Source organism: Pinus tabuliformis, chromosome 9 (genome assembly GCF_031772625.1).
Source record: "Pinus tabuliformis cultivar Carrire ecotype Pingquan chromosome 9, CPIR1, whole genome shotgun sequence".
NCBI classification, from domain to species: Eukaryota; Viridiplantae; Streptophyta; class Pinopsida; order Pinales; family Pinaceae; genus Pinus; species Pinus tabuliformis.
Genome location: NC_142307.1, coordinates 900442942 through 900464129, shown reverse-complemented (window position 1 = coordinate 900464129; position 21188 = coordinate 900442942). Strand labels below are relative to the sequence as shown.

Below are 21188 nucleotides of genomic sequence, written 5' to 3'. Positions count from 1 at the left end.
TTCTGAGCAGGAGTGCAGGAGGTGTGCACCGTTCTTGAACCTTTGGTAAAGGTTTTTCGATTAGTTGATGGTGAGAAGCTCGCAATGGGCTATTTGTATGAGGCCGTGGACAGAGCCAAAGAATCCATTCGGGCTTACTATGATGATAAGGGAGATAAGGGGTTTCAGAAACAACTCCTCCTATGGGAAGTGAATGATGAACGATGGAACAACACACTTTATCATTCCATTCATGTTGTAGGGATCTACTTGAACCCTGCATTTTCTTACCCATGTGGGTTCTTATTTGATGTTGAGATCATTGATGGATTCTTAACCTGTGTTCAGAGGATGGTGTGATCTCTAGCAGAACGTGCAGAAATCTCCAAAGAAATGGAGATATACAGGATGGCAAGTGGCACATTTTTCTTTGAGATGGTTGTAACTAATAGGAACACTACAATGCCTGGTATTTTCAAATTTCATTATCTTTTCAAGTTCATAACTTCATACCTTTTTTCAACTTTCAAATTTCATTTTTTTTTTATGTTTATCTTATTTGTATTTTTGTTGTAGATGCATGGTGGACTAGCTATGGTGCCAGAGTACCCCATCTGCGAAAGCTTGCCATTCGAATCCTCAGCCAAACATGTAGCTCCTTAAGATGTGAGCACAACTGGAGTGTATTTGAAAAAATACACAACAAGAAGCACAACAGGTTAAACTTAAAACTTAAAATATTCCAAATTTCCAATTAATTTTTTGAATTCATTAAATATTTTTTTTTTTTAATTATTATTTCATGATCTTTGTACAAGTTGGAGACCTAGCGACTTAATGACATGGTCTACGTCTACTACAATCTTCGATTGTGGATGAAGCAACTTGAGAGGATATCTGATATGGAGGCCATCTCATTGGATGGGATTGACACCACTGTTGCATGGAGGGTTGAGGCCGAGAGGCCTCTCATGGAGTCTGCCAATGATTGGTTAGAGCATGAGGTAGTTGAAGGCGTAGAAGGGGAGGAGGAGGAGGAGGAGCAACAGGAGTTGGAGGTGACACCACCTAGCCAAGCTACCCTTGCCACCAGTAGAGGGCGTGGTCTACCTCCTATAGCTCCTAGTTCTTCAGCCTCTAGAGCATAGCAGAGTCCACTGCCAACTCCACCGACATCTACATCTAGAGGGAAAGGGAAAGCTATTGCATTTTCTTGCAAGAGGGGCAGAGGAAATCAGTAGTATTAGTTATTTGGTTCATTTCATTGTATATGACATTATGACTCATGATATGATATACATTATTATATTTTTTGTCGATATTTTGAGGTTGAGTTGGGACTCAGGAGTCAGGACTTACTATTCAGAACATGATTCACTGTTATGTGTGATGTAGCACTAGAAATGATATCACACATCTTATATATTAGTTCTTTTATCATATTTATGTGTCAATGTATTTATTTTATGTTGTAGATGCTTTAGATATTTAAAAAATTGAAAAAAAAAATGATATTTTTGTATTTTACGACTTTTTCCCCTCGCCAATTTACTCCCGATAACGATTTTCACAACATTGCTCCAGAGAATACACCAGTTCAAGATCCTAGGAGTGAACTTAGTTCATCTGTTTTCAGAATTCCATATATTCCTGTATCCAAAAAAGTTCCAAATGTGGAATCAAGTATTAATGCATATGTCTACAGTGCTACACCACCACATTCTCCTTACTTTGAAATCTCTGATAAAAATTCTGAATATTCTTGTAAAAGAAATGACAACTGTAAAGGGAAGGATGATCACAAGCATGTTCAGTCAGGAAAGCAGCTGTATGAGAAGGCGTTTGTTACTCATTCTAACACTTTTGTGGTGTGCAAAGGAGAGATTCAATATTTCCATCCATTACTCATTAAGGTACTACAAAAGATGGAAGGTGTGCCAATGTTCCACCAAGTTTATAATATTTTATAAAAAAAATTGGAATTTGACTTTATTAAAATTATTTGACATTGATTTTTTGGGAAACGAAGGAAACATTTCCTTTTTTGGGAGGAAACGACCCCCTTTGGAGTTTGTGTGTATCCTTTTTTTGGGAGCATTGGTAAATGACCCCCATACGACCCCACATCCCTGGAGTGCAAGGGGGCGAGGAATCGCGATTCCCAGGTGGGGGGGCAGCCCCGTGGAACACTGTTTTTCTCAAAATAAATAAATAAATATTGTATGGGAGTTAATACATGCATGAGCTTCGTTAGTAATTGTCATTTATATCTGTCATTTAAAATTTAAATTTCCCTGATAACTTGCTATTTAAAAAATATATCACAAATTTTGAATTATTATATTTTGTATTTTTTAAATTCCATGTCCCTTTTTCTAAAATTTTCGGGCTTCAATTTCCATGCCATACATCTTTTGGAAACCTGTACCATTTTAGATTTTCCTGCAAGTTAGCTAAAGAAGAGAATACATCAAGAATCAAACATGAAAGAATGTGTTACAGGTTTGTAACAGCTTCTCATGGCTTTCTGTTCTCTATTAGATCTTTTCTACATCTATGATCCAAATTATCATCCATGACTTCAATTTGAAGATGTAATGATATTTGTCCTTGTAACAAAAGCAAAAGTCCACAAAATCTATAAACACAAAATGTTTCCTTGCAGTACTTATTGTGTACAAAAATGAAAGCTTCAATAAAACCATGAAGCATGCATTCTTATAGTGCCCAGTTCATTTTGGAAGGAAGTAGAATCAACCATCGTAAGAGCATGGATTTTGACTATGTAATAAAATCAAAAGTCCACAAGTTATATCAAACACATTTTGTCTTGCATTATTTAATGTGCACAAAGTGAAAGCTTTGATAAAGCCATGAAGCATGCGTTCTTATATTGGCTGGTTCAACTTGGAAAGAAGTAAAATTTATAAAAGGAGGAAATTGTGAAATGATAGAAAATAATCAACCTTTCTAATTAAAAGATAATCCACAATAACTAGTTGAAAACCTGCAAATGAAACACTTCTATGCTGGAGAACTTCAAAAAAAGAACATAAGTGAAATAGAGAAGGATTACTAAATATTGCCAAATATAAAATGTGCTTCGCCTACAAGAATGCTTACCTTTTCATATTTAGCCTTTGCAAGTTCATATTTTCCTTCTTTAAAAAGCCGATTTCCCTGCCAAGAGGTGATTGGACATTATTCTCCATATATACAATAGAAACAATTTCTGTGCATCATATGTTATTATTTGTCATTTGATAACTGGTCCCATTGCAAAGGTGAATTACAAATAATTTGGGTCCGTTCTTTTTAGTAACTTCAAAAGGATTGCTTTTAAGAGGCACGGCACTATATCTTTTAATGCATAGAAAAAATTTTAAAAATAGGAAGATAAATAATAATTATCTTATGTTATTGAGTGAAAGTTATGGATCAAAGGTGAATATTAAATAAATCCCATTTCCATTGGCTCTTTTCAGTGCCAAGCATAGCATGGAATATCAGCTGTATCAGATACTTCATGTGAGACATCCATTTAAGGAGACTCTCAACAGAAAATGGGGGGCTAACTATGAGGAAAGGAAATGGATTGCTTGTGTGAACTCAGTTTAGGATCACATCGTCTCTTACTGGGGCAGGGTCTTTGCTTGGTTGGTGGATCATCAGGGATTACCTTCAAGGGGAAAAACTTGCTAAGTTTGGTTTATAGATGCACTCTGCCTGCATTGTGGGGCAATTTAGAAAGTCTAACAATTATTTTGGAACTGCAGCTGTGCTAGAGCTTGCTGGGATCTGATTTGGACCTCCTGGAAGTATATCCTATGCAGGTATATTGTTGGAAGGATGATCTATTAGGTTATTGTGATTTTGGTGCCCCACCTTATTTCTAAGGTGTTTGGCATTGTACTAGATTAGCTTGTTTGTATTCCATCTGGGGGATGAAATGTAATACAGTTTTCAACATCTTGCAATTTCATTTGAAATCCTTCTATGAGTTGTATGATAAACTCAAGGCCCAGTTTACGATTAAGGGTACTCTCATTAGTAAAGGTGCTAAGGATTGTGATCTTCAGGTTCAATCTATTCAAAGGAATTTTTATCTTTCCTCTAGATGAATGTGACCCAGCTTGTACATTTAATTTTCATTGTTAATATAAGAAACATCCTTTAGAAAAGGAAAATAACTAAATATAGTATTGTACAATGATGAGACGGCCATACCTACTTATATCAGACAACAATCCAGAATCATGCTAAAACCCCAACTTATAAATAATAAAATAGGACCTAAATATATTAGTGACACATCAAAATAACAAAGATAAGTGCATATGGGTCCAGTATCAATGTTCATAACGTTCTTACAGTGCTCTTTATTTTCTCAGCTTCATCCATTATCTCATTGAAATTCAAGCCAGTCCAATCCTGCAAAAGAATGCAAAATTTCACCAATCAGACAATTAAATCAGGAAAAGTTGCTCTGGAGTATGAAAAATGTTGAGCGTAAGTCTTTAGTGCAATTACAAAAGAATCAGGATGGGTGGGCTGTGGGCATTCCTGGGTGCCGACAATAGAAAATATTTACAGACACTGACTACTGCACACTAGATATTCAGATTCAATACATTTAAGTAGAGTAAATGAACATGAGCAATACATTTTATAGCAACAGTTCACTGTCCCATCCTCACACAGGGATGGCTTGTGAACAATAACTCAATGAGTCGACAACCAATTAATCCAGAAATCTATGCACAATCTTCAACCATAATACATAAATGCTGAATCTATGACAAATGAAAATAATATCAATATGAATAAACAGATTCTACATTTGCACGAAAGTAAATCTTGTGTATTTGAGGAAGCATTCATGCATACATACAGAACCTCCATACATAGACAAACAGGATGCATGCTGGTACAAAATTTCACCAATCAGACAAATAAAACAAGTCTAGAAAATGAATTTTAATCTATGCAGAATGACTAGATTTGTAATGAAATGTAATGTAAGATATTCAGGAATTTATATCAGATTTCAATTAACAAAAAAAATACATTTTTATATGGTGGTTGAAGGAAGAGAACAGTGCCAAATAAACCCTAGGGCTTATGGAGTAAAGAACACCAAGAGGATGTTTTCTTTTATAATTATGGCTGGAAATGAGGCATAAAGCTTGCAAAATCCACCCTAATGCTGCTGGAAAATAACACACAAATTTAACAAAGGAGGGCTCCTAAAGGATGCTCCTTTCAACTAGCCACTTGATTTTACTTTAGAATTGGAAATAACAAGTTTGCAAAACATTCCTAAAATATATCCTGTAAATTATTAAACCAAAACTAAAATAGAAAAGGAGAAAATAGGGCAATACCAAACTAGAATCCTTCCAAAATATTAGATGTACCATTCCAATGGATAAAGTAACTAGCCTGCATGTAAACAATCCACACCATTTCCACGCTTGAAGAACCAAAATATTAGCCACACATGACAATAAAGTCTTTAATGAAACCCCACGAATGTATTAATGTTTAAATTTTCAACAAATGCTCTCTCAAATATTTCAACAACAACAAAATAACCAAGGGGGGGAGGCTCTTCAGCACTTCCAGTTTATCATTAAGCAATTATACTTCAGAAATTCAACCATAAAATGCAGTAGGACAGTAAAAATCACAATAAGGCAATGATGCACAAAGACAACAGAAATTTTATCCTGGGAGATCCCTCTTCTAGGGAAAAACCCAGCAATTTTTTTCTTAGATGAAATTATTCAATTCAACAAGATATACATCTGATGTTTCCAGTCAAAATAAAATCAAACTGACCAGCAACAAAGCCCCGGTCAAACTGTCTTCAAGCCAAGCCAAACTGCTGCCAAAAAGGATTCAGTCAACTCTGATCCATTAAGCCGAATTTCGGCCTTCTTACTTGAACACAGAGAATTTGGTCTGCTGCCCAATGAACAGCCCAGAAAACTTTGGCCTCCTTCCACATGTGCGAGGTCAAACAGAGTCAAAACAGGAGCTCAGTCAATACTTGGATAATATGGTCAAAGTTCGGACTATTCCTTCCTTTCTCCTTTGCTTAGATAGATAGAAGATATCTTGTGTTTGTGTGATCTGAATTGGGGGTTGGATGAGGAAGTCGAAATGCCTTTATATAGTGAATCGATAAGTTTGAACACGTGTGACAAGAGGGCAGGCCGAATTGATCTTTTTGGTACCAAAAATTTTAATTTTGAAAATTCGAATTTCCCTCTTTTGAAGCCGACTTGAAATCAACATTTATATTTATCATTTCATATATATCTGGAGGGCTAAAAATTTAATTATGAAGACCAACCATAGCTACAAAATTTAACGCTCCCTCTTAGTTAGGGAGGTATTCATAATGACTTCTTCAGATATTCTCTTGTTGAAAAATGTCTCTAAGGAAAAGTTTAAAACAACTCAGCGTCCAACATCAGCATCAACATCATGATAAGCATTTCCGGGTATACAAACTAGTCCTGGTTCACCATAATCCTAGTCAGCACTTCTAACCCATGATGAAACCCTAGGCACACACATCCCATCTGGAGAGTAATCTGGGCTAGCTACTAAAGGCTCCCACTCAACCCTTTGTTGATTTTTCCATGGCACTCAAGAATCAAGGTTCAGTCTAAGATCACGATCACGAACGTTCTTTGCACAACGGAATAAAATATAGCAGTGAATCAACTAGTACAAAAGACAAATTTTCATCCCAAAACTTGTTATAATACAAATCTTAATACAACAAACATAGGGCTCCTATACCATGGATCATGGCCCTTGCAATCGGCCCTGATACAAGGAAAATTGCGACTTGGTATCAACAACTATGATCAACAATCTTTCCCTGAACAAAGCACACTTGACTTGTTGAGAAATCAATTGTAGTAGGATTAGTGTTAGATTTGTCTTTTTTGATAATTACTTGTGAATTATGTTGGCTTCTTTTACTTATTTGTTATATTATCTTTCATCAAGCAATTACCAAATTATGTGTGCATGAAGATCACAAAAACACTAGTCACAAGATGTAGGCACTCTGCTAGGGCAAAACCCCTATCTAGGGGAAAACCAAGTCAAAATCTCTTCCTTCAATAGTTTTCCTTGAGACTCTTCAACTTAGACAAAGACCTCCTCCACACCAAGCCAGCTTCTCCTCCAATCCAACCTTCAACCTAGCAGCAGTAGCACTTCGACTAGTCAACTTCCGGCATCAGCAACAGCTTCGACCTTGACTAGGAGACTTCGATCTCCCAAACCAACCCACACGAGAGAGAGAGAGACACCAAAACTTCGATTTTCTTCTTCCCTTCCTCCTTGATCAAACTCACACTTCTTTTAGCCCTTTCCTTCAACTTCGCACTTTTTCCCAGCTTCCAGCTTCAGATATTGAACTATGCTTGAGAAGTTGAGCTGCCTTGTACATATAGCATTCCTTGAGGCCAACTTGATCTACATGAGGCCGACTTGGTGTGGAGGTTACATAATTCATTTTTGAATAAAAAATAATTCTTTTTACATCGTTTGAAAGCCCAAGAAGGGTCTCATAAAATATACAATGACTCTAATGACTCTAATGACTCTTTATTAATCCTAGGAGTCCACAATGGGGACTTTGAATAATAAAATGATGACCCAAGCATGAAACCCATGCTTTAATAAGTCATTGTAACAGTAATAAAATTTCTTTTCACAAATACATTTTATGAAGACCAAACCTAGTTACATTTTTCAACACTCCCTCTTAACTATATGAACTATGAAGAGTTTAGGAACTGCAATGCCATGGACTAGATTCCTGACCAGGGAAATCTATCCAAGGTCTCTCAACAGTTTAGGCACCGCAATGCCACAGACTAGATTCCTGACTAGCGCAATCTATCCAAGTGGGACTAAGATGGACTAAAGCTTTTAGCCTTTCTAGGTACCATCAAGCTTACTTGCTAACCATCAATCCAAGCATCTAGGTGTGTATCCGAGGTCAGAGCTCCATGACCAGCACCACCCTCCCTACTTTGGTAACTAGACATCAACACATAGTGCTGACCAAATGTCCTCCCAGGCAATGTGTCTTACACACAAGGCCTCAACAAATCTCTTTGAAACTTTTATCATCATCAACAAAATCAGCAATATCAACTAAACCAAGCATGCTTCTAAGATATTCAAACTTCTTATTAGGAAGAGATTTTGTTAGTATATCAGCTACCTGATCGTCCGTCAAGACATATTGTAGCTTCACGGTCCCATCCTACACCAAGTTCCTAATATAGTGGAACTTATTGTTGATATGCTTTGTCCTGGCATGAAACACAGGATCTCCAGACATCTTGATACAACTTTGATTATCACAATTAATCACAGTAGGATCCAGAGGCTTCTCGAACAAATCTGTCAGAAGCTTACTCAACCATACAGCCTCCTTTCCTACTTCACATGAAGCCACATACTCTGCTTTAGCACTACTCAAAACAATAGGGTCTTGCTTTCTATTCATCCATGAGATCATGGCAGATCCCAAACTAAAGCATCCTCCGGTAGTGCTTCTTCCATCGGTCTCACTGCCAACCCAATCAGAATTTGTTAAGCCAATCAACTTGACTTTCTTGCTATTGTACTTTATGTAATGATGTATCGTACCACAAAGATATCTCAATATATGCTTCGCAGCTATCTAGTGATCATGACAAGGCTCCAACTAAAACTGACAGAGGATATTCACAGCAAAACATATATCTGACTTAGTATTTACTAGATACATCAAAGAACCTACCAACTGATGATAAGAGGTAGGATCAACAAGACTTGAGTTGGAGCTCCTCAACTTCTTGAGATTGGTGATCATAGGAGTAATCATGGGTTTGGAATCCATCATCCTAAATTTCTGCAACAACTTGATGGTTTACTTTCCTTGCCTCAAATATATCTCCCTAGGATTTTGCCATACTTCCAGACCTAGGTAATAGTGCATTAGTCCTAGATCCCGTTGATTTCTGGTAGCATCGGACGTGCTCTAGCCTCAATATTTTGCAAGGAGGCTAGGACACATGCATTCCACAATATCAAGAAATCATTTTGGGAAATTCCACCCAGAGGAGGTTTAATTAAAATTATTAATTATTTTTAATAGATGCCTAAGTCTAAACTTAGGAAATTAAAATAATTAAAGTGGGTGTGAATCTTCTAGAGAATGACGAGGATCAAGTCAAGATGATCTGAGCCATTGATTAGAATCTAATCTGGGCCCTTGATTGATCAATGAGAAGATTATAAGAAGAGGCTTGATGGGCATTTGGAAAAACACATCGAGTGAGATCAAGAGATCGATTTCTCAAGAGAGCAGCGCAACAGTTGCAGGAGAAGTCATCGAGGAGATTTCTTGCAGTGAGGGGCAGGGATAGTTTTCCGGTTGGAGAGTTTCTTGATCTGGGGATACATTGCAGAGGAGGCAGAGAGAGATCCAGAAGAGGCAACGTAAAGCCATGTTGAGGCAACACATAGCCCTTGAGGAGATTCACAAATTTGTTGAGGAGCAGATCAGATCCAGTGCCAGGAATCGGGGTGTGAGGCCGGAGGGCCAGAGGATCGAGCATCCAGCCAGCAAATCAATCAGCCAGAGGGAGTGACGCAGTCCCTATCTGTTGTGACACAGAGCAGTGTAGTGACTACGCAGAGGTTGCTTGGGGCTAGCCATGCAGTGGCTGGATCAATGTCGAATCGCTAGTGATTGTGTGAGGTATTTCTCACTAATTCTCTGTCAGTCAAATTCTCTGTATCAGATAGCCAATAAGGCATCCAAAGATTGTATTCATAAACTACTGCATAATAATTAAAACCCTCAGCTACTGCACCGATTTTCCCACATTGGGTTTTTCCGGGGGCATTGTCCAAAAACAACGGTTTCAATTGTGTGTGCTATTTCCTTCTTGCTCAGTAATTGTTTCCACAGTATTTTATGTTGTAAAGGTTGCAGTAGATTTTATTTTGATGTTTACTGTGTAACACTATAAATAACTTAATTCAGAAATTAACAAGTAGGATAAATTTAATCAGTTGTTGTAGTAGGTTCGGGATCACCGAATTTTCACATGGTATTGGAAAACAGGGGAAGTAGGAAAGAAGAGCCGAAAGAGCCCAGCGCTGAGCTGAAGAGGGAAATCGAAGATTTGCGTAGGTAGCAAATCGAATCCCCAAAAGGATTGTGCAGTCCAGTGCCAGGAGGGCAAGGTTCTCAAGGAAAAATCTCTCTATGAGTGAGTCAACAGAGAGAGATTTTCTAGATCGAGATTTATCAGTGGTAGAGGGAGCAGCACAAAGCAGTCTTCAAGTGGGATGCAATTTTCTACAATAGTTGTTGGGGCAGAAAAGCATTAGAAAAAGGAGGCATATACTGTGGGAATTTCTTCCTCAGAGAACTTCTAACCAAGAAGTTCGGATTTTTCCAAGCAGAGCAACAGTGGCCGTGTGCAGAATTTCGCACTACAGAAGGGAGTGTGAATAGCTGGGCAACAGCTGCATAGAGGAGAAGAGGGAGCAGTTCAACCTTTCTTGGAGAGACGACAACAACTAGATTGAGAGATCAAGATTGGTTGGAAAAAGCCTCCAACTATGTGATCTAGAAGGCTAGGATATCTTGCCTTCTAGATGAGCATGATCTCAAGATGTATCTCAATAGTGTGGTAGTTGTGTCCGCCGATGCAGATCCACTCAAGAAGTACAAAGCTGAGATGGCGAAGACTAAGAGGATCATTCTCGATGGGGTTCGAGATCATGTAGTATCCCATATAGCTGACAAGGATACTGCCCAACAGATGTCGGAAGCCTTAGCTATGCTATACGAAGGATCTTCCAAGCAATAAAAGATGTACTTAGAAGAGAAGTTGAGCTGCACGAGGATGCAGAAAGGGGAGTGATAGACTGTGAAAATTCCACAACAGGAATCCCTACTGCAGCAGCTGATGATATTACTCATATTTGTTAAATTCATTTAAACAAATTACTTGCAGTTTCCTATGAAAAATATCGTAATACATACACTGCAGCCTTCACTTAATTAAATTATATGCGGAAACAAGAGACTGAGCAAGAAAGAAAATAAAAAACAAATGACATCGTTATTTTTGGATAAATGTCCCTGGAAAAACCTAATGCGGGAAAATTGGTGCAACAGTTTTGAGGGTTTATTATTATTAAGCAGTAGAAAATTCTGAATACTTCTCTAAATACCTCTCAGGTTATTCAGTTACAGAGAGAGTAATACTGACAGAAATAATTGAGAGATTACCTCACACTATCATTGGAAATCCTGGTTGATCTAACCCCAGAATGATTTTCCACGGCTTTTTTGGCTGCCTCTACGCAGTATCTATGTCAGCCCAGCATCAAACTCTCTGGGGACAACGTCAATCCTCTAGCTGGTCGATTTTCTATCCAGGAGATTCGATTTCTACCTCCCGCTCTCGGCTTCTGAAACTTGAATTCCCTCTGCAAATTTCAGACTCCCTCTTGGCTTCTGCACTGCCTCTGCATGGCTCTGCGTCAGCCCCTCTGGCTCAACACTACCACAGCTGGATTACTCTGCCTCTCTTTGCTGATGATTCTTCGGCTGAGAAAATATCTCTCTCCAGATGCTATCCCTGCCCCTCAACTGCAAGAAATCTCCTCAATCGAATTTCCTCTTAAAAACATCTCACGTAAGAAAATCAATCTCTTGATCTCTCGGTGTGTTTTCCAAATGACCCTCAAGCCCCTTCTTATATCTTTTGTTGGACAACCAACGACCTAGATTAACTCCTAATCAAAGGCTCATATCGTTTTGGCTTGATCTCTGTCTTCTTCTAGAAGTTACACCAACAATTAGATTAATACCCATTAATATTTTAATTTTCCTAAGTTTAGACTTAGGAACTCCATTAAAATTATTAATTATTTTAATAAAATCGCTTCAGGGTGGAATTTCCCAAAACGCTTTCTGGGTTCTTTGGAATACATGTGCCCAAACCTCCCTGCAAAATTTGAGGCCTAAAGCACATCCGATGCTACACCAAATCAACACTCCCTCTCAGTGAGGAATTTGCTCTAACAATATATGCTACTGCATATTGCTCTGACTCTGAAGCATCGCCCTTTGCATTGCTGAAGTCTGACATGTTGTCCACCAACTGCTACGTTGTTGTTGCAACTGTACTACTGCTGACACTGCCACTGTCAACACTGCATCCATACTACAACTCCCTCTCAAGTGTTGCATCTGTGCTGCTGCTAGCACTGCCACTGCATTGCAAACTGTTGCTGATAGCAACGGAAAAACATCCAAAATTACTGAACTAACTGTGTTCAATATGATACCATGTGAATGTTGGATCCTTACTGTTGCTAGTCTCTGCACTGACTCTTTGAATATACCGCGCTACTATTGACCTCTGCTCTGTGCCATCTGCATCGCTGCCAACTGTGCTTTGCCCTGCTCAGACTCTAACGCTCCTAGCCACTGCAACTGTCTCCTCGACACTCTTCGGCACCATCCGACACTAGTCCATCCTGCTACTGCAAAACTGGGCTCCCATAGCAAGGTATTGATTCGAGAGGTGGACTCCTCAAGGATCCTGCCCATCTACAGCTCTTTCAAACTACAGCTCCAAATCAACTCCCCTCCCTCCTGGAGGTATCTCAACTATCATGGAGAACTCCTCTTCGATATTCACGAGCGCAACCTTCGAATTGTGTTTCTCATCCTTGTCCTTCTTGAGAGAGCACTGAGTAGCATAGTGACCCATCTCACCACACCTGAAACACTTGATCTTTGAGATGTCGTTCTTATGTCTCTACTGCTCCTGTTGTTCCTTCAATGCAATGGCTGCATTATCCTCCTCCTCCTTGGGCTTTGACCCACTGTTGTTGCCGTCAAGTTTGACCTTGACTAAGTCTCTCCTCAGCGCCTCTTGTTTTAGAGTTGCCCACATCTCATCCCAATTCAGCAATGTTGCTCTGCCCAGGATACTCTGGACAAAGACTTGCCACTCATCTGAGACAGAATTGAGGGCGAGTCTAACTAACTTTGGATCCTGAGGTGTATGCCCCGCAGTAGACAACTCATCACAAGTTTCCTTCAGCTTCGTGAGGAATGGATCCACACTCTCTCACTTCTGCCTCTGAGTAGATCTCAGCTTCTGCTCTAAGTACATCTTTCGCTTCTCGGAAGATCCCTAATATAATGTGGCCAAGGCATCCCACATATCCTTAGCAGTTCCTCTACTAGAAACATGACACGCCACATGATGCTTGACTCCATCCAGGATCATCCTCTTGGCTTTCACTATCTCAGCTCTATACGTCTTCAACAGATCTGCATCTGCAGGTTCAACCACCACGTTGTCGACGTACGTCTTTAGGGCATGCTCATCTAGAAGGAAAGACATTCTAGCCTTCCAAATGACGTAGTTGGATGCTTCGTCCAACTTGTCTTGATCCCTCAAGCCACTAGTTGCCACATTTGCCAAAAATGTCAAAAAATCCCCTCTACTTCTCACTGCTGCTACTCAGCCAATGAGAAAACGAACATCTCGAAGGGAAGTTTGCTGACGAAAAGTTCCCTCAAGGTGCTTCTCTTCCTTCTTCTAGCGTTTTTCAGCCTAGCAATCTGCTTGCGGAAAATCTGCATCCCACCAGCTCTCTCACATTGAGGCTTCATCCTTCTCTCCGTCGACTCACTCGGAGAGAAACTACCTCAAAAATCTGCCCTCCCGACTTGGAATTGCGTTAACCCACTAGGGGTTTCGAATTGCTGCGTCCTACAGCTTTTTCAAACTCCCTCTACCGCGCAGCACTGGATCTACCGGTTCTGCTCTTCTTGCTTCACCTGTAGCTCTGATACCATGTGAAAATACCACAACAGGAATCCCTACTGCAGCAGCTGATGATATTACTCCTATTTGTTAAATTCCTTTAAACAAATTACTTGCAGTTTCCTATGGAAAATATCATAATACATACACTGCAACCTTCACTTAATTAAATTATATGCGAAAACAAGAGACTGAGCAAGAAAGAAAAAAAACATAAATGACACCGTTATTTTTGGACAAATGTCCCTGGAAAAACCCAATGCGGGAAAACCGGTGCAACAATTTTGAGGGTTTATTATTATTAAGCAGTAGCAAATTCTGAATACATCTCTGAATACCTCTCAGGTTATTCAGTTACAGAGAGAGAAATACTGGCAGAAAGAATTGTGAGATTACCTCGCACTATCACTGGAAATCATGGCTGATCCAACCCCAGAATGATTGCCCCCGGCTTTTCTAGTTGCCTCTGCGCCAGCCCAGTGTCAAGCTCTCTGGGAATAGAGTTAATCCTTTCGCTGGTCAATTTGTTGCCCAGGAGATTCGATTTCTGCCTCCTGGTCTCACACCTTGGCTCCCGGCTTCTGAAACTCAAATTCCCTTTGCAAATTTCAAACTCCCTCTTGGCTTCTGCACTGCCTTTGCATGGCTCTACATCAACACCTCTGGCTCAGCGTTGCCACTGCTAGATTACTCTCTGCCTCTCTCTACTAATGATTCTCCGGTTGAGAAAATCCCTCTCTCTGGATGCTATCCCTGCCCCTCAACTGCAAGAAATGTCCTCAATTGAATTTCCTCCTAAGAACATCTCACGTCAGAAAATCGATCTCTTGATCTCTCGGTGTGTTTTCCAAATGACCCTCAAGCCCCTTCTTATATATTTCTGTTGGACAACCAACAACCTAGATTAACTCATAATCAAAGGCTCAGATCGTTTTGGCTTGATTTCCGTCTTCTTCTAGAAGTTATACCCACAATTAGATTAATACCCATTAATATTTTAATTTTCCTAAGTTTAGACTTAGGAACTCCATTAAAAATATTTATTATTTTAATAAAATCGTTTTTAAGTGGAATTTCGCAAAACGCTTTCTGGGTTCTTTGGAATACATGTGCCCAAGCCTCCCTACAAAATTTGAGGCCTAGAGCACATTTGATGCTACCCCAAATCAACATAGACCCCTTCCTTAAGAGGCTTCAAGAAGTCCGGGATCAGCTGGCTTCAGTAGGGTTAGGGCCCCAACCTACAGAGTTTGTTCGATTAGCCCTGAATAGTGTTTCTGAAGATTGGAAAGTGTTTGTCCAGAGCATCTTGAGCAGAGAACACCTGGCAGATTGGGAACGTGTATGGCTTGATCTGCAACAGGAGGAGATGATGTGTGATTTGGTGAAGGCCACAATCAGTGGCAGTAGCAGCAATGGGATGAAGGCCATGAGGGAAGAGGAGGACGTGGCCCTTGCATCAAAGGGGCAGCAGGAGCAGTGTAGGAAGAAAAAGGGTGTTTCAAAGATCAAGTGCTTTAGGTGTGGTGAGATGGGCCACTACAACAGTCAGTGTCCTCTCAGAAAGAGGGACAAGGAGGAGAAGCAGGATCAACAAGCTACATTCGCTGATATTGATAGGATTTCCTCTAAGTTGGAGGAAGAATTTTCCATGATTGTCGAGATACCTCCAAGTCGGAGGTTGGGTGATCTAGAGTTGTAGCCTTAGAGAGCTACAGGATGGGAAGGATCCTTGAGGAGACCGCCTCTTGGATCAAGACCTTACTATGGGAGCTCATAGTTAGCAGTAGAAGGATGGATCAGTGTCAGGTGGTGCAGTCACGTGTCAGAGTGACAGATGCAGTAGCTAGTAGCGGTTAGATACTGAGCAGCGTAGAGCAAAGTTGGCAGCAGTGCAGTTGGCATAGAGCAGAGCCAGAATTCGGACGACAGATGCATCATACTGAACACAGTTAGTTCAGTATTTTGAATGTTTTTCCGTTGCAGATGTTGCAGTTGCAGCAGCAGCAGATGGAGAGAGGGTTGTAGTGTAGATGCAGTGTTGGTAGTAGTTCAGCAGGGTTGGCAGCAGCACAGATACAACTCATATCAGAGTTGCGCAGTAGTTGGTGGGTAGTAGAGCCAGACATCAGCAGCACAGCAGGAGGTGTTACAGAGTTAGAGTGATGATTCAGTTGGTTGCAACACTAGAGCACATTCCTCGCTAAGGGGGAGTGTTGATTTTTGGTTGCATCAGATGTGCTCTACCCTCAACATTTTGCAGAGAGGCTAGGACACATACATTCCACAATACCCAGAAATCGTTTTGGGAAATTCCACCCAGAGGAGGTTTAATTAAAATTATTAATTATTTTTAATGGATGCCTAAGTCTAAACTTAGGAAATTAAAATAATTAAAGTGTATTAATTAAACTGGGTGTGAATCTTTTAGAGAAAGATGAGGATCAAGTCAAGATGATCTGAGCCATTGATTAGAATCTAATATGGGTCGTTGATTGATCAACGAGAAGATTATAAGAAGAGGCTTGATGGGCATTTGGAAAAACACATCGAGTGAGATCAAGAGATTGATTTCTCAAGAGAGCAGCGCAGTAGTTGTAGGAGAAGTCATCGAGGAGATTTCTTGCAATGAGGGGCAGGGATAGTTTTCCGGTTGGAGAGTTTCCTGATACGGGGATACATTGCAGAGGAGGCGATGAGAGATCCAGAAGAGGTAGCGTAGAGCCACACTGGGTAGCGTAAAGTCACGTTGAGGCAGCACAAAGCCCTTCAGGAGATTCACAAATTTGCTGAGAGCAGATCAAATCCAGTGCCAGGAACCGGGGTGTGAGGCCGGAGGGCTAGAGGATCGAGCATCTAGCCAGCAGATTTTTAGCCAGAGGGAGTGACTTAGCCCCTACCAGTTTTGACGCAAAGCAACGCAGAGGCTGCTTGGGGCTATCCATTCAGTGGTTGGATCATTGTCGAATCGCCAGTGATAGTGTGAGGTATTTCTCACTAATTTCTCTGTCAATCAGATTCTCTGTATCGGATAGCCAGTAAGGCATCCAAAGATTGTATTCCCAAACTACTGCATAATAATTAAAACCCTCATCTATTGCACCAGTTTTCTCACATTGCGTTTTTTCGAGGACATTGTCCAAAAACAACGGTGTCAATTGTGTGTGTGCTAATTCCTTCTTGCTTAGTACTTGTTTCCGCAATATTTTATGTTGTGAAGGTTGCAGTAGATTTTATTTCGATGTTTACTATGTAACACTATAAATAACTTAATTAAGATATTAACAAGTAGGAGAAATTTAATCAGTTGCTGCAGTAGGATTCAGGATCATTGAATTTTCACAAATCCTTAATCTCAAATTCAATTGTTTGCATCTTCTTGCATTCTTGTATTCTTCTCTCCACACTTGTGATGAATAGATCATCCACATACAATAGAATAATGATTGGCTCATTATTCACAACCTTGATGTAGAGATTTGGATCTATGTAACTCTTCACGAACCCAATTCTTAGAATGTACGCATCCATTCTTGCATACCATGCCCTAGGAGCTTGCTTCAAACCATATAGGGCCTTCTTGAGTCTACAAACATGAGTATCCCTGCCATTTACTTCAAACCCTTCAAGTTGCTGAATTTATACTTCCTCATCGATGATCCTATTTAGAAATGTTGTCTTTATGTCGAGCTTGCTTCAAACCATACAGGGCCTTCTTGAGTCTACAGACATGAGTATCCCTGCCATTTACTTCAAACCCTTCAGGTTGCTCAATTTATACTTCCTCATCGATGGTCTCCTTCAGAAATGTTATCTTCACATCCATTTGATGGATGTTCCATCCCATTGTAGCAGCCAACGAAACCAAGGATCTAATGGTAGTATACCTTGCAGTGGGTGCAAAAGTTTTTGCATAATCTATGCCTTCCTTTTGAGAGAAACCCCTTGCAACAAATCTGGCCTTATATTTATTTATGCTTCCATCAACAGCGTGTTTGATCCTTGCAGATACATTTTGAGGTGACAACCAATTTGTCACTAGGTCTAGGAACGATTTCCAAAACCCCATTCTTCATAATGGATTGCTATTCTTCTTGTATAGCTTTCTTCCATACTTCTTGATGAGCAGCTTCTTCAAATACAGATAGCTCTACTTCAATTAGTCTTGTCATATATGCAACATATCCAGAATATCACTTCGGTCTTTTGTTTTCCCTAAAGGTTCCTTTCGCAGTTCCATGCCCTTTCGCATCTTCAAGAGTGGATTTTAACCAATTTGGCCTCTTCCTTGTGCTTGGTATGACCACAGGTTGAATAGGCTCACTTGGTCCTTCTTCCTCTTGAATTGTAGAAGGGTTGTCGGGTTGTAATTCTTCTTCTTCAAATATGGGTAGATCTTTGTCATCAGAATCAATAGGAATATCCTTCGATCTTTTGTAGGCTTGATTCTCATCAAATATAACGTCCCTGCTTACTTCAATGTGTCTCCCTTCCTTGATGTAGATTCTATATGCTTTTGAGGACAGACTATAGTCAAAGAAGATCCCTTTGATGCTTGTAGAATCCAACGTCTTTTGTTTGTCCTTTGGAACATGGATATATGCAGAACTCCTAAATATTCATAGATGGTCCACACTTGGCTTCTTTCCTGTGAATGCTTCCTCAAGTGTCATATTATTGAGAATTCTGAGGACTTCTATTTTGAATATATAAGTTTGTCATTGTTGCTTCTCCTCATAGAAACTTAGGCAAGTCTTGATCAACTAGCATTGTCCGTACACCTTCTTCAATTGTCCTATTCTTTCTTTCGACCACTCCATTTTGTTTGGGATAGCAGGGAACAATAAGCTCCCTCTTAATTCCTGCTTCTTTACAATATGCAATCAATTCTTTTAGAAGTGTATTCCCCACCATTGTTGGATCTCAAAGTTTTAATCTTTCTTTCGGTTAGGGTTTCCACTTCACATCTAAACTCCTTGAATTTCTCAAATACTTCATTCTTTTTCTTGAGAAGATAGAGCCATGTCTTTCTAGAGTGATCACCAATAAATGTTACATAGTAAAGATGACATCCAAGTAATTTGTCAGACATGGGCCCACATACATCAGAATGTATGAGGTCTAATATTTCTATAGACCTCGTTTCACTATTTGAAAATGGTTTTCTTGTATGTTTTCCCAAAGATCATCCCTTGCAAACTCCCTCACGATCTTCTTTGATATCAGGGATGCCATAAACTAGAGATTTAAGGTTAGGAATGACCTTGTAGTGAAGATGACCATATCTTCTATGCCATAGTTCAATAGGATATATTTCCATATGAACTAGGGCTTGAGGAGGTGGTGTAATAACTCTATAGAAAATTCCTTCACAAACTCCAATAACCCTAGCTTTATCAATATTTGAATCCTTTCCCCAAACCAAGACCTTTCCATCAACAAAAGCAATTGTATCCCCTTTATCTTCTAAGAAAGAAATTGAAAGCAAATTCTTTTTCAAACCTGGAACATATAGTATGTTGTTGAGATGTAGTTTTGCTCCATTCTCCGACTTCAAAGATGTTGATCCCAAGCCTCTAACAACATAGATTTTGTTGTCTCCCAATTCCACTGCATGGGAAGATTGTTCCTTCGATAGAGTTTGTAGTCGTTTACTTTCCCCTGTCATATGCCTTGATGCTCCATTGTCAATGATCCATGCATTATCATCATTAAGTGATCCTGTAAGTGCAACTAAGAACCCTTGACTTTTGATCTCGTTGAATAAGTAGTAGACAATCTTCTTGATCCATATTCTTGTAGAAGTGAATCCCATTCTTATCACAGAGGGAGTAATTATTTAATTTAAGCCAACGGAGTGATCTTCAATCTTCTTCGACCTTAGCTCTAATTCCATGTTGAGAAATCAATGGTAGTAGGATTAATGTTAGATTTCTCTTTCTTGATAATTACTTGTGAAATATGTTGGCTTCTTTTACTTATTTGTTATATTATATTTCATCAAGCAATTACCAAATTATGTGTGCATGAAGATCACAAAAGCACAAGACACAAGATGTAGGCACTCTGCCAGGGCAAAACCCCTATATAGGGGAAAACCCAGTGAAAATCTCTCCCTTCAATAGTTTTCCTTGAGACTCTTCAACTTAAACAAAGATCTCCTCCACACCTAGCCAACCTCTCCTTATTCGATCCAACCTTCGACCTAGCAGCAACAATTCGACCTTAGCAACTTCGACTTGGCAGCTTCCAGCATCAGCAGCAGCTTCAACCTTGATTAGGAGACTTCGATCTCCTAAACCAGCCCACACGAGAGAGAGAGAAAGAGAGAGAGAGAGAGAGAGAGAGAGAGAGAGAGAGACCAAAACTTCAATTTTCTTCTTCCCTTCCTCCTTGACCAAACTCGCACTCCTTTTAGCCCCATCCTTCAACTTCGCACTTTTTCCCAACTTCCAGCTTCAAATATCAAACTATGCTTGAGAGAGTGAGATGCTCAAATGAAGTCGAACTGCCTTGTATATATTGTTGAAATTTCTAAGTCTAACACATTAGAAATCCCTACCGCATCCTCTAGTTCAAATTCTCAATGTTCCACCAAGACTCTGGGACGGGGAGATGTGGGTGTGGGGAGACGCACAAGGGGGATGTGTGGGAGTACACTCAAATTTTATTGAAATTTAGGGGGGACAGGGGGATGTCAAGGTATATAATTCTTTTTCTTTTTAATATATATATATATCTATATAAAAGTCACATGACACGTCCTCCAAGGTCCCGTGTCCCGTATTTAACATGCCAGACATGAAAATGGCCCTAAAACGCGTCGAAAACGTTTTTCATCGTGTCCTGTAAAGCGTAAAACGTATTCGTGCGTTTTCGTCGTGTCCTTCATTTGGAAAACAAGTATTCGATTGATCGAAAACGCTACCCTAACGTTTTACCTCCGGTTGAATACGTACCCCACGAAGTGTGTAGTTTAAAGCCCACGCAATTAGTTTTTCGGGGTTCATTTCGTATTTTCCTTTGTCGTTTTCCTTCGCCGTCGCTCTCCATCGTTGTATATTCGTCGTGTGGAGCTGTTGGGTGGAGCCGTGTGGAGTTGAGTGTGGACCGAGTGTGGAGTCGAGTGTGCAGCGTTCAGCGTTCAGGAAAACCTTTTGGTGTTGTCCGGTCGCAGGCTCACAGCATGTGTGACATTTGGAATAACTCAGCACTTAGTAGGTTGTAGCATGTGTGCACTGTGAGGTTTCCCATTCAGGTAAACCATGGCCCGTAAACCATATGCTTAATGGCACCGCCGCACCATGGCCCAAAAAG

General features: G+C 39.9%; 1 protein-coding gene across 8 annotated transcripts in view; it reads right to left on the bottom strand.

Moving 5' to 3' along the window:
• The window catches only part of PAS1 (FKBP-type peptidyl-prolyl cis-trans isomerase family protein), a 434604-nt gene that overhangs the window by 69780 nt on the left and 343636 nt on the right, over positions 1 to 21188 (bottom strand). For all 8 annotated transcript variants that reach the window (XM_089446138.1, XM_089446141.1, XM_089446137.1 and 5 more), the window contains exons 15-16: positions 4351 to 4410; positions 3103 to 3159 (exon numbers count right to left, since the gene is read on the bottom strand). In XM_089446138.1, the coding sequence (XP_089302264.1) occupies positions 3103 to 3159; positions 4351 to 4410 (117 nt within the window). The remainder of the gene's footprint in view (positions 1 to 3102; positions 3160 to 4350; positions 4411 to 21188) is intronic.